The sequence below is a fragment of the Zea mays genome, chromosome 1, assembly GCF_902167145.1.
Source record: "Zea mays cultivar B73 chromosome 1, Zm-B73-REFERENCE-NAM-5.0, whole genome shotgun sequence".
Lineage (NCBI taxonomy): Eukaryota > Viridiplantae > Streptophyta > Magnoliopsida > Poales > Poaceae > Zea > Zea mays.
Window position 1 is genome coordinate 152,169,799 of NC_050096.1, and position 14,252 is coordinate 152,184,050.

At 44.2% G+C, this 14,252-nt stretch overlaps 1 protein-coding gene across 1 annotated transcript; it reads left to right on the forward strand.

Annotated features, from left to right (window-relative positions):
* Positions 1-2,220: 2,220 nt before the first annotated feature.
* Positions 2,221-10,473, forward strand: LOC103639488 (intermediate cleaving peptidase 55, mitochondrial). The gene is made up of 13 exons (XM_008662240.4): positions 2,221-2,430; positions 5,463-5,570; positions 6,379-6,642; positions 6,713-6,805; positions 6,895-7,098; positions 7,929-8,032; positions 8,196-8,262; positions 8,344-8,451; positions 8,561-8,653; positions 8,767-8,857; positions 8,971-9,041; positions 9,719-9,847; positions 9,939-10,473. Exons 1-13 carry the CDS (start codon positions 2,395-2,397, stop codon positions 10,053-10,055), a joined length of 1,485 nt encoding a protein of 494 aa, XP_008660462.1. The 5' UTR covers positions 2,221-2,394; the 3' UTR covers positions 10,056-10,473.
* The last annotated feature ends 3,779 nt before the right edge of the window (positions 10,474-14,252 follow it).

The window sequence follows — 14,252 nt, forward strand, 5'->3', positions numbered from 1 at the left end:
TAAAAATTTGAGCTCAAACGGAGCACCGAGCGAAAAGTTATGCCCGTTTTATGGAAGGTACCTCAAGTTATGGTTTTCAAAGGCACAACTCGGCAGGAACCGAAGCGACGGCTATGGAGCACAGGTTCAGTTTTAGAGATAGGATTTGTTTTCTGGATATGGTTGGTTTAGATATAGGATCTGTTTTGTGGATATGGTCGGTTTTAGAGATAGGATATGTTTTGTGGATATTGTCGGTTGTAGAGATAGAATCTGTTTTATGGATAGGGTCGGTTTTATAGGATGGAAGCGGATGGATACAATCAAACTGAACCAAAACAAATCTAATCCAGCAACCAAACTCAACTAGAACACGAACTCAGAACTGCGGACTCTAAAACTGAATTGTGCAAAGGCTAAGGCGATGGTTTTAGGTCGGAATGAACTGATCGTAATTTTTTTTTGGCTTTTTGTGGACTATGGGACGAAACAAAACTAATCTAAAGGTAGAATTATACCTCACGGGCAACCTGGAAATCTGATACCAATTGATAGTAGACGCGGCCCGATCTTCCGTGAGATACGATAATTTGATTGAGTGGAGATCTCGACGTTGATGATCCAAGGCTCCGAGCAAACGGTTCCTCGCAATCACTACACCACGGCTCCGTTGGTTATCACCCGTGACACACGAATGACCTCGCCACGAAAGCTTATCCCTGCAAGCGCAATCAACAACACAAGCAAGAACAGGAAAGAAACGCAACCAAACTTGTATTGATTACGGGAGGGGGTCTCATAAGCCGATGACGGCGACACTGTTCGATGACAGAATTGATCTAAGCAAAACCCAAACCTAAATGTGGCGGCGGCTGCTGAATAAATAGAGTATTAGGGCGTGCGTAGCCCTAGACTCGCCCCTAATGGGCTCCGACGCGATACACGGCCCAATGGCCCAACAGACGGTGTCGCAGCACCAAAACAGAATCTGAACGCTGACTTGTTTCGACGATTCCCGTTGACTCCGGATGAATTTTAGGGTGGAACCAGTTGGGTTGGTTAGATAATCTCGTTATCTTTCCAACCATATCCAGTCCGTTGCAATCGGAGTCCGGATGCATCTTGGGCGTCAATTTTAGTGCAGACTGGTCCTGGAACCCGAGATAGAGTCGCAACCGACTCGGACTTGATCTCCTTCCTGTTGTGGACGCCCTTGCTGCTCCTCCTCAACACCTTGGCCTTTCCCAAGTCCTTACTGGTTCTCTCTAAGGTACCTAATCATCAAAACATCCATGGCCCCAAGCGTAAGCTCTAAAACACAATTGACAAGGGTAGAACGTACCTGGAGATTTAGCTGTCGTGCACGAGATCGTGTTATCGGTCCATTTATTGTATATATAGAAGTGATGTCCTCATCAGTAAGGGCCCCTTTGGTAGGGCTTCGGCTCCTCCAAAAACAACTTCGGCTCTCGCTCCTTTGGCTCATTGCCCTTTCTGTAGGAGTTAGAGCTGTTTTGTAATTTGTTTCACAAAACATTTTCTATTGTGTTTATTTCAAATGACGTGTGTTGGCGCCGATTCGGACGTCAAACACTGGAGATGAATCAGCGGCGGTGCTCTCTGCGGAGGCGCGGACGGTCCGCGGCTAGGGGTCGGACGGTCCGCAACCTGGCGTAGAGGCTAGAGTTTTTGCCTGACGAGTCGGACGGTCTACGCGTGCGCAGGGCGGCGGAGTTCGTCGGCAGCGCCTGAATCTCGCTCACGGGAGGGACCCCGTCAGGGAGAAGAGATCCTAGGGTGTGTCTTGGCGTCCGCAGACAACACAAAACGCCTCTAGTCGAAGTAGAGCCGAAGAGGTGAGGATTTGAGACAGAAGAAGAGTAAACTAGGGCTAAACTAGAACTACTCCTAATGCATACGGTAAAAATGATAATTAGACTTATTTGATCGATTGTAGGGTGTTCAATCGGCCGTAGCCATTCATCTATATAAAGGGGAGGTCTAGACTCGCTACAAGTAATTTTTCAAATTAATCTACAGGCTAACAAATTCTGCGATAAACTCGGAACCTTAACTGATTTTGCGCACATGCGGATCGTACGCGAACAGGTTTTATGTGCTCATGTAAAATGTAAGAGGAGCTGTTACAATCATATTTTTTATGCTCCGGCTCTTTAAAAAAACGACTCTGACTTTTGATGGGCTCTTGACCATTGATGGGCTTTTGACGAGAAGTTATATTTTTTTTGACGGTTCGAAAGGGCCATGCCAAAGGGCCTTAACTGTGTTTTAAGATCGGTGACAACTAGAGAGAAGGCGAAGCGAACTTGAGCCAGAGAGAGAATCTCGCACCGCAGCAGGAGGGGACCGAGAGAGAAGCGAACTCGAGAAAGGGATTCAAGGAGGCTGTTGCCGATGGCCATGGCGGCGCGGCTGCTGCGAGCAACCGAGGTAAGCATGGTTGATGCTCCCCACTCCCAACACTTCTTCGCCCTTCCTCCCTTATCGTTCTTTGTCTGATTTTTCATTTTCTGGGAGGAGGGGAGGTTGGGATTCTGTCGCTTGGCTGTTCGCCTTGGGTGACGGCGTGCATGTGTGTGGCGGCCGAGCCGGTACTCCAGGCCTCCGGGCGCGCAGGTGGCGGTGTGGCCTGAGCAAGTAGTTTAGTTTCCATGGCAACTGACAACGGTGGTGTTTGAGAAGGATGCCCACTAGTTGTTCGAGCTAACGCCTCTATGGGATGACGCAGCAATACCTGCTGAGTAGATCATGTTCCAGGCTGCGGTTGCATCGAGAGTTGCTGCACGAGATGTGTCTGATGACATTCTTTGCAAGGATGTGGTATGACCTTGACCTTCAGGCCAGTCTGTTTCAGCAATTAGCAGAGTTTGGTAAGTAGTGGTGGTGAGGGGAGCAAGCTACTTCCTCAGCCAGCTAATGACAATATGTTCACTCTCATTCAGCTCACCAGCGCTCCCTTTCTTGGGAGTTTGGCGTGGATCCTCTAGCTGATATGTTTGATGAAATGTCTCTTAAGGATGGCACAATAGCACAGACTAAGCAGATAGTTTCAGGGCCTCTGCTGTATCGGAGAGTCACAAGAGGCGTTTGATGAAATGCCTAGTGAGGTTGTGTGGGACAAAGAGATGCCGTCTGACATGACCGTGCATGATGCCTTGTTGCAACAGCTAGGCTTGGGGGAAGATGAGTACTTGTATGATCATAAGACAAAGTCGGCTTCCATGTTGATTGCTGACAACTTGATTGCCCTTTTTTTTTGACTTATCACTACCCATGGAACCCGAAGTCTAACTCAAACCAAGTGGTTGATGGCGACACATCAAGGTAAGATGGTCAGAAAGTTAAGTGTTGGAAGAGTTATTAGCACACAGCTCTAGCTTGCATAGCACCAATGGGCAACTACAAAGAACGACAGGGAGATGATGTGCTGGAGATGACAGTATCTATAGGTGATGAGGTACATGACTTATATGCTCAAGGGTAGCAGTGGAGGAAGGGGACAGAGGCTATACCAGGAGTCCAGGAGCAGAGGTTGTAATCTATAGAGGGATGGAGTGCAGGAGAAGGCAGAGGGAGCACGCCCGCCGCCTGAGACAGAGAGGGCAGAGGGAGCACGCACACCGCCGCGAGGCAGCTGCTCCACGTTCGCGCGCCGCCTGAGCTGAAAGAGGGAGCACGCCCGTGTGCCGCCGCAAGCGCAGCTGCCCCATGCCCACGCGCCGCCTGAGCTGAGAGAGGGAACACGCCCGTGCACTGCTTGTGGGCGCCGCCGGGGAATGAGGTTGCAGCTGCACACCGCCGCCGCCACAGCTCAAGCGCTCTTCTCTCTTCCGAGCCGTCTCTTGAAGCTCTGACCCGATAGGCATGTGACCGTGCGGTCCAATTCACTTAACCCCCCCTCTCAAATCCCTCCCTATTCCCTAAGGTGTCGCCCCGAGGGCACCTTACGCCGCAGCGGACGCCTTATGTCCGTGGACAAGGCGAGGTAGACGCCTTGCCCTGTGAGCCCACTTTAGCGCCTAAGCGACGCTTAATGGACGCCTTTTTAAGCATGACTGTAAATGATAATTTCGATAAAGTGCTTTCTAAACAGGAGTTGAATTGGGACAGTGAGAAGTTGTCAATTGTGAAGAAATGAAAGAAATTCGTGTTTGTGGCCTTGACATGTGCAGAATTGATACTGCTCTCTTCCTGCTGAGATAGTGCCATCATTGGCGGGTTTCAGACTTTTATTCAAAGAAGTAATGTCAACGGTCATGTGCTTGAGCAAATGCCAGCATGGAGGAACAATGGTTTTAGTCTGGGAGCAAGTGCACAATAGAGGGTACCTAAAAAACTATGCTTTCTTGCTAGGAAGTTTGATTAAGTTTGGAAAGACGGTTCAGATTTTGTTGGAGGAAAGGTGACCCTTTACAAAACAATTGATGCACAGACAACTATCCAAGAATACTAACCCAGAATCTATGGCAAACTGTTGCATATTTTGGTGAGAGCATGCTTATCAAGGCGTCCATTAAGCGTCGCCTTAGCATCGCTTTAGCGCTAAGGCGCGCTCACAGGGCAAGGCGTCTAGCTCGCCTTGCGCCGGGGAGTAAGGCGTCCACCACGGCGTAAGGTGCCGGCGGGACGTCAGTGGGGCGACGCTTAGGGGATAGGTAGAGTTTTGAAGGGCTGCAGCTGGAAACAGAGAATAGGGCTTGACCTGTGTGGCAGCTACAGTTGCTGCCTCCTTCCTCGTCGGAGCGCAGTGCTCCGGACATTGGAGGTGGGAGACTGTGGTGGAAGAACCGAGGGAGAGAGAGAGGAGAGCTGTGGGAGAGGGAGCGAGAGGGGACTGGAGAGAGATGCAGCATGAGGGAGACATAGAGGTTGGCGGCTGCTACTAGGTTGCTGGCGGCTGTGACCCAAAAGTGTGTTTTGGGTTGAGCTAGGCCGAGTTGGGCCGGACTCACTTGTGAGGTTCTTCCTTTCCTTTTTATGCTTCTAGCCTTCTACAATGCTGAAATTGGACCTATTAGACCTTATAAAAGTGCTATCTTGCTTATTAACTTTAAATTAGTGATATATAAATAATGTTTGATCTAATTTTTTATATTTTTCTATATAACTAAGGCGTCGCCTCGCCTTACGCTTTATCGCCTAAAAGATAAACAGGGGGTCGGTCGCCTTATGTTGCCTTACCGCCTTAATAACTATGGGTGAGAGTTTCTAAGCAAACCATGTTAATATGCTGTCCAGTTTACAAAATTTTCGGAAAGCACATATGTCAAAACATGGAGTTTGTAATGGGTTTACTCCAAAGAGCAAATCCACATCAGAACCTGATTCCAAAGATATTGTGATACAATTCACAGTTTGAAATGTGAACTTTGCCTGCAGTTAGATGGAATTAATGAAAAACAAATGTCTTTATTGTTTAGCACCATGATAGTGATTCATCTTTCTTTCAACATTGCACCCAGGTGGCATCTCGATTTCTATCTGCTTCCCATGGTTTCGTCCAGCGAGCTGCATACACAGCTGGTGGGATAGTCGATGTTGGCCAACCAACACCCCAGTCTCATCCAGAGGTATTGCCAATCTCATATGTTACTTGCTGCTTGTACCAGATTTTGTCGGCATGTTGGCCCTGGCTTTGCATATTTGGTATTTAGTGTTTAGACACTGATAGTAGTCGCAAGTGGCAGATCTTGGACCTAAATCCAGCAGGGGCCAATCATTAAAGAACAAGGTTAATCTTTAGTTTTTATCAAGCCAAAATGGCTGCAACTTTGGAGTTTACACAAGTTTAGGGGTGGCCATGGCTGATGGCTCATTTCGGCCTGTGAAAAGCTCTGCCACTGCTAGTACTTTCGCAATATGACAATTTGAGTTTTTCTGTGAGAGATGCAGCAAGAGTGCAGGACCACCGAAAACACATGCATCTAATAAAGGAATGACTTTATTTGCGCCATTCTAAATAAAATCATGCCACCTTTTGTTCCTCTTTTGATGTACTAGTATCTACTATTATATCTAAGGCCTGGCACCTGGTTCATTTTCAAGCTTAAGTTATGAGGCCCATAATCCTTTCATACAGAGAGGTTGAAGTTGGGGTAGAAGATTGTCCTCATCGCTTATAATCTTATATAGGTTTATGAGCTGAGTGTACACAAAGTACTTTATTTATCAAATAAACTAATTAAGGCTTTTAAGTTACTAGAGCTATAATCTGGTCCACAGTGGGTGGTGTTAGGCTGAATATGCTGATATAGATCTCTCATCCACTAAAATACAGTCTTGCAAATCTAGTTAAATCCTGCTCTTATTATTTTTTTCTTATTCTGTAAACCCAAATGCTGTATGCCTTTTCTTAAACATTGCTACAATATGAGCCAGTTATTAGCTGATGGAGAGATCACACCAGGCATCACAAACGAGGAATACATCTCTAGAAGAAAAAAACTTTTAGAGGTGCTACCAGAGAAGAGCTTGGCCATTATTGCTTCTGCTGATCAGCAGATGATGACTGATGTAGTGCCATATCCATTCAGACAGAATGGTGATTACCTGTATATTACAGGTTGTACACAACCCGGTGGAGTAGCAGTTTTGAGTGAAGAAACAGGGTTCTGCATGTTCATGCCAGATACAAATAAGGAGGTAATGAGCCTTATTTTGATATCTTTTTTTGGTGAGCCTCACAATTCTTATTAATGCGTTATTGAGCTAGGATTTAGTTTGGCAAGGTGAAACTGCTGGAGTTGAGGCTGCTGTGGATTTCTTTAAAGCAGATAAAGCATTTCCACTTAGTCAGATGCAAAAGGTCAGCACTCAGAGGCTAGTGATACTTTGGTATAAATTTTACTGAATTCTCCAGCTGGCCACATTAATGCTATTGCTACTAAAATGCAGATCCTTCCTGAACTGATTGAGCAATCAAAAGGGGTGTATCACAATGTGAATACAACATCTTCTTATAAGAACTTGGATGCCTTTCGTAGGGCATCACTCAACAATAAAGTAAAAGATCTTACAAATTACACTGATGAATTACGGTGGGTCAAGTCGAAATCAGAAATTAAGTTGATGAGGGAATCAGCATCTATTGTTTCTCAGGTATTTTGTTAAATGTTTACCTTTGGCATCCAGCCTTAGGTCATAGAGTATTAATTTCTCAGTTCAGCCTTGCATAGAGAATTTTCTGAGTCTGTTTGTTGTTCCAGTTCCTAATATTAGTCTAGCTTGCTTCTGATAAATTATTAGGAGCTGTGGTTATTCTGGATGGGGAAGGGTCAAGATGGTTTTTAATTTCTTAGGTGAACTTTTGGAGTTGATGTGGGGAAAACCATTGGTAGAGTAACAGAGACTCAACACTGAAGGTACTTCAGCTAATTAGATAGGTGGGTGAACATGTAGTCCTTTTTGGTTTGGTAAAACCAAAGGTACACTGTCTAATGATTATCCATACCACACTGTCCTGAACATATTTCCTGCCTTCTGGTTGTCTCCATAACTCAGGTTAGTGCACTCAAGCACCACCATATAGTGCATCTCCCTACTAATGGTTGGGCATCCAACACGAGCCCATCAGAAATATGTACTCCTTTTCGGATTGATTAACCCAAGGCTACAAGTGATTGCTAATGATTATCCATTCCATGCTGCCTGTGCATATTGCACTCAGACACCTCACATAATGTGTCTTCCTAGTTCCTACTATTGGTTGGGCCTCAACAAAGCCCACTGAAAATTTAGCGTGCCTGGAATTTCTAGTTCAGTTAGCGACTTGCAGTATGCATGCAGGACACAAAGCATCAAGCCTAAAACACAAGACCAAATGATTGGCTGGCTGCAAGACACATAAATATTGTACTTAACAGTTGGCTTGAATATGTGCGACAGCTGATTTTTTTGGAGGACTGATAGATTCTCTCTACTTGACTTAGTCTCTTTTACAAACAATGTTGATGTCGAGGACCCACAGAGAGGAAAGCCAGTTGGCAGCTAAGATTGAATACGAGTGCAAAATGAGAGGTGCCCAAAGAATGGCGTAAGCTTTCTGCCGTGTATCCTTGTTATCCATTTAGTTGTTAATTGACAATTTAGTTATGTTTTTAAGAATAGATGTGGGTCCAGGAAGTTTTTTTTATTCGAGGAGCTAGGCGCTACTATCAGACAATTTATTTACCTTGTTCTTGGTTGCCATATCTTAGGTTCCATCCCGTAGTTGGTGGAGGAGCAAATGGCAGCATTATACATTATTCAAGAAACGATAGAAAAGTAAGTTCTTTGTCTCTTGTTGGTTAATTCCACATCTCAGAGCTATTTTCTTGTAAAGGCTATAATGCAGTTGTTTGACAGATCAGGACAGGTGATCTTCTGCTCATGGATGTTGGCTGCGAGTATCATGGCTACCTTAGCGATCTGACTCGAACATGGCCACCCTGTGGCAGGTTTTCACCTGCTCAGGTAGGTGCTCAAATTTTACTGCCCTACACACACACACACAGTTGTGGTACAGTGTGGTGTTTTGATGATTTGAGCTCGGAGTATGAATCCTCATCGTGACTGACCCCAGGAAGAGCTGTACAGCCTAATACTGGAGACAAATAAGGAGTGCATAAAGCTCTGTAAACCCGGCACAAGCATTAACGAGATACACAATCATTCGGTATTGTCCTTGGAGCTATTCTGGTTTCCTTGCTATTTCCGTAAAATAAATATATTAAATGCCATGAAAAATTCAGAGAAGACATATCTCCCAAAAAAATCTATCAAATGCAGGTAAAGCTGTTGATAAAGGGATTCCAAGAACTGAGGATCCTGGAGAAGGGGAAATCCATCCAATACAACTACTTGAACCCAACCGCAATAGGTCCCACCATCTGGCTGCCCATCTGTTCTCTACATTTGGTCTTGAATGTATTTGGTGCTACCGTGGGGGACCAAAACTTAACATGATCCTTTGTGTTGTGTCCCTGTTTCCAGGCCACTCGTTAGGCATGGATATTCATGACTCCATGACACTCCCCAAGGACAAGCCCTTGGAGCCTGGCGTCGTAAGTCGATCTATTTCCCCATTCCCTTCCTATCGTAGCTATCTCATTTACCCCCTTTTCCCCTGCTGTGTCCACGCGTTGATTGCGAAAGGGCCTCTAGCTGAGTTGGTTAGGTTGTCTGAGTAGCACTCCTCAGGTCCTGGGTTCGACTCCCCGTGGGAGCGAATTTCAGGCTGTGGTTAAAAAAATCTCCTCGTCTGTCCCACGTCAAAGCACAGGTCTAAGGCTCAGCCCCGGTCGTGGTCGTTCTCACATGGGCTTCGATGTCGCTATGTATGGGTGGAGCAAGGGTTCGAGGGTTTTCTCCACCTGTGTGAAAAGGTCTTCTTTTTAATACAATGCCCGGGGGCTGTCTTACCCCCGCCGGTCGAGTTTTTTTTGTCCACGCGTTGATTGAATCTGGGATATATACAAGTACAACAGCCCAATTGGCTTCTGTGTCTGGCACCATCACAGGCCCAACAGTAGCTCATCCTCACAGAATTCGTATTACTACCACCCACTAACTGCAATGTAATGTTTGCCGGACCGGTCAGGCACCAATTAAATCCGTTGTTGGGGGCTTAGAGCCAGGTCAATCGCCATTTTTGAGTTTGGAGTTTGGAGCAGCTCCAGCAGTGAGTGAGTGACTGACAAGCACGTTCTGGTCCATGTGCGTGCGCGTTGTATTTGTGCAGGTAATAACGATCGAGCCCGGGGTGTACATCCCGGCGGCCCCGGTCCTGAACGAGCGCGCGCCGAGCAGGTACCGCGGTATGGGGATCCGGATCGAGGACGAGGTCCTCATCACCGACGACGGCCACGAGGTGCGTATACGTAACAACGCTGTGCGTTGAAGATGAGCGTGATGCGATGAATGAAATGGTGAATGGTGACGGTGGCCTTGTCGTCATGCAGGTGCTGACGGCGTCGGTGCCCAAGGAGGTCTCGCACCTGACCACCCTGATGAACATGGGCAGGGGCGGCTCGGCTGCGGACGCCCATGGCCATGAGCTGCGAGCCGCCTGCAGCTAGCTGAGGCGGCTGCGTGCGTGAGGTCATGCCCGTGGCGGCGGCCGGACCTAGTAGACCTGGCACGACGTCGTGGAGCAGAATCTACGTGCTCTGCGAATACCCGTTGCATCCATTGATTGGACTGTTGTAATCACGGGAACAGATAGCGAATTGGGCAGGTGTTTTTTTAAGGTAATGGGAGGTGTTATATTCTGGACCCTTACCATGGCGCGTCATTGTATTTGCATGCGCAGTTGTGTTGTGGCCGCATTCAGCTTCTTTATATTGTTTTGTCGCCGTTCAGAACGGTTAGCCGAATCTTACCGTGAGCCATGGCATGGTGACCACACGGATTACAGCCAGCCGTGTGGCGCTAGCAGATGCATGCAACAGTCGGCTGGGGCGGCCATGAATGCGGGAGGCTGTAGACCTGTAGTGATGTCCTGTTTGTTTCAGTTTATACATTATATAATCTGGATTATAATCTAGATTATATAATTCATGTTATAATCTGTCTAGATTATAATATATATGTTGTTTGGCATTATCTAAGTCATAATGGCAACAATGCCTTTATTTATTTCCAACATAAAAATTTAAAAACAAAGTTTTTTGAATTTCAAAATAAAACTTGTGTACAAATATCATACTTGGTGGAAGGTAGGGGGCGGCGTGCTTAGGGATGCGTAGCGCGCAGGGGCGGCGGCTTGGAGCCTGGAGAAGATATGGACGACTGATAGAATAGATGGTGATGACAAGTTTTGTAATTTTTAACTACTTTACTAAGTAGTAGGTATTTTACCAAAAATAATCTGAAATAAGCTACTCTTAGTAGATTATGAGATTATCATAATATGAAAATTAGATTATATAATATGTATCTATAATCTAGGTGTTTGTTTACCCGTCGGATTATTTGCGCTGGATTATATAATCTCACCAGATTATAATCTGAAACAAACAGGACCTTAGTAGTAGGGATGTCAACGGGTCGGATACCGAATATGGATAATAAAAGTACCCATTTTTTATACAAATTCGAGTATTTATATTCGGAACCGATACAGATAGTACCCGGATAGTGCACCTTCGGATTCAGATCGGATATAAAGTGAGAACTATCCGATAAATACCCAGATATTCGGGTCGAATATGGTTACCCGGATTTTGGGTACCCGTTTTCATAATATTATTATAAAATCATAATTTTTACGTATGAAATCGGATGAAGATAAAGTTTATATGAAAATTGTAGAGTCTGAAGAGATCTACAACTTTATAGTACATCACATTTTTGTTTGAATAAACTTTACGTCGAAATTATTGAAAAAGTCCAAATTTATATCCAATTAATAGATTGTTTATCATTTTTATGTTGGGACTTAAGATTATCTTCTTATAGAACGGTTGTTAGTCTTGATAACTTATTTGCAATTTTTGATCCACCCTAGAATATTTGATAAATTTAATTGTATTTTGATGACTTTCTCCAAAAAATTAATAATGCATAAATAGTCTAAAAAAATCATGAAATTCTATGAAGGCGCACCATATGACCACATATAATTTTAAAAATGTTTGGACAATAAAATCCATAATATGCGAGTGTTTCTTCGATTTCACTGCCACTTATTGTGTGAATTACACATGAAATCACTTTAAATATTCGAGTTTCAACATAATCAATACTTTACTTTATCATTTTCACGTGGGGCTTAAGGTTATCGTTTTATAGAATGTTTATTAGTTTTGGTAGCTTATTTGCAATTTTCGGTCGAAACTACAATATATTATGAATTTAATTGTATTTTTACGATTTTCTATAGAAAGAAATTAATAATACACAAATTGTCTGAAAAAATCATGAAATTTTACGGAGGCACAACATATGTCCACATATAATTATAAAAAATGTTTGGACATGAAAATGCACAAGATGTCCGCGTTTCTTCCATTTCACTTATGTTTGTTGCGTGAGTTACACGTGAAATCGCTCTAAGTATCCAAGTTTCAACATAATCTATACTTCTCTTTATCATTTTCATACGCAGACTTGAAGTTATCTTCTTATATAATGTTTTCTAGTATTGGTAACTTATCTGCATTTTTTGGTTGAAAACTAGAATATTTATCAATTTAATTACATTTGATGATTTTCTATAGAAAGAAATTAATAATACACAAATAGCCACAAAAATTCATAAGGCGCATCATATGTCCACATATATATCTAAAAATGGTTGGAATTTAAAACCCACAAGATACCATTTAAAAACTATATTATGTTGTATTAGACTTTTGTGTGATTCGAATCTTGTCAATATGTTTGAAATATTGTGTTGGATTATTGTTATATTGTTATGTCGATCTATGTTCTATGCAATGCTCGTTTGTAATCGTTTTATATGTGAACTAAGCTGTAGTGAACGATAAGTAAGTCATTAATTATTTGACAAGTACCCGATATCCGACCAAATAATATCTGTATCCGTCCCGTTTGTAACTATCCGTATCCGATCTCGAATCTGATTGAAATACATTAGGGTAGGATAAAGAATGACGTACTATCCATCCATATATGTCCTGTTTTCACCCCTAGTTAGTAGGTTAGGTCATGAGTGAGGGCCAGGACGGGAAGAGACGAAGACGGATGCACGACGATGCTCACTTCCAATGCTCGGCTCCTCTCTCTAGTCTCTACCATGCATGACCTCGCATTGTATCAATCGCCCGTGTTTGTCCCACTACTGTGATATCCTGGCCCCTGGGATGGTGATATCCTGGCCCAAGGCTTAATAGAATTAATAGAGTATCCATACCAATAAGGTGCATCTTCTTTTTCGAAAGCCTATCTCGAAAGAACCTCCAAGTTAAGCGTGCATGGCTTCGAGCAATTTGGGATGACCGACCGAGAAGTTTTCTCGGGTGCGCATGAGTGACGACAAACTACGCACAAAAGACTCGTGTTGGTCTGTGGGAACAATATATGATACTAGAGAGCTGTCAGGAGTAAGTACCGCCAGTTCGGGAGTGGACGAGGTGTTACAAGTGTTATCAGAGCCGACCCTCACGGTTTCACGGGCGTGTGTGGGTTAGGGGTTCGGGTATATGGCGCATGGCTTATGTGGGCCCAGAGTGGTCACATGACATGACATATGACAACACTAGACACGCAGACGTGGCTAAGAGGAGAGGTTCCTAGATTGGGGTTGACCGATGAGGATGTCAGTCTTCTAATGGGGGTGGATTGTGATATCTTGGCCCCTAGGATGGTGATATCCTGGCCTAAGGCTTAATAGAATTAATAGATTATCTGTACTATTGGTCACTCGTTCTCAAATGCTGTGAATCAAGAATAAGGCAACACAATTGTTAATTATTAGGGACCTTCGTCTTTTGAAGCATTATCTTCCTAAGGATATAATGCTCATCAGACGAAGGTCATGAAGGACATACCTTCATCATTTTAATGTGTAAACAGGAATGCAAAGGGACGAAGATAATAACTGCATCTCGTTAATTCATTCAAATTTGTATTCTTGAAAACATGTATGAATATTAACAGAATTCATATTACATTGATATCTTCGGCTTGTTCGAACGTGAAGACGCGAGAGGCTGATTACAATTCAGCGTAAACAGTACGGTGTTACTGTTCATCTATCTATAGGCACAGGACGCAGCCCGGGTGAAATTACATTCATGACCCTCAACATTTATCTGCAGACAACCTGGATTACTAAGGTCTATCTGGTCTTTTCTTCTCCTGCTTGACTTGAACCGAAGCTGATGGTAGCTTCGGCATTTGGTAATGTTGCTTCTATGCAAGGCCTTCGTTTTAAGAATCTTCGGCAGGGGAAGGGAAGACCTTTGTATCATTTTGCTGAAGGTGTTTTTGTTTTGAGGACCTTCGGCGGAGAAGAAGACCCCCAACAGTAGCCCCTTCGTGGTGCTAGATCGTTTTTTCGTAACGAGCTCGGTCCGCGAAAAACACGAAGGCTTCGGAATGCCGAAGGTCCGAAAAACACCTTCCCTGAGCTTGTTATCAAAAAACGATTAAAATATTCTGAGCACTGGCCGGTCCATCGTTCAGCCAGTATGCACGCTTTGGCGGTTCACCTTCTTCTCCTGTAGGACTATATAAACAGACAAGTTGGTGAGAAGTTACCACATCATTCATTGCCATTGCACTGTTGTGGTGTTGAAAACTTTAACCAA

Coding starts and splice junctions, on each gene's coding strand:
- LOC103639488 (XM_008662240.4), top strand. CDS start 2,395: ATGGCCATGGCGGCGCGGCTGCTGCGAGCAACCGAG. Junction 7,099..7,928: donor CAGCATCTATTGTTTCTCAG/GTATTTTGTTAA, acceptor TACTTGACTTAG/TCTCTTTTACAAACAATGTT. Junction 8,452..8,560: donor GCAGGTTTTCACCTGCTCAG/GTAGGTGCTCAA, acceptor GACTGACCCCAG/GAAGAGCTGTACAGCCTAAT.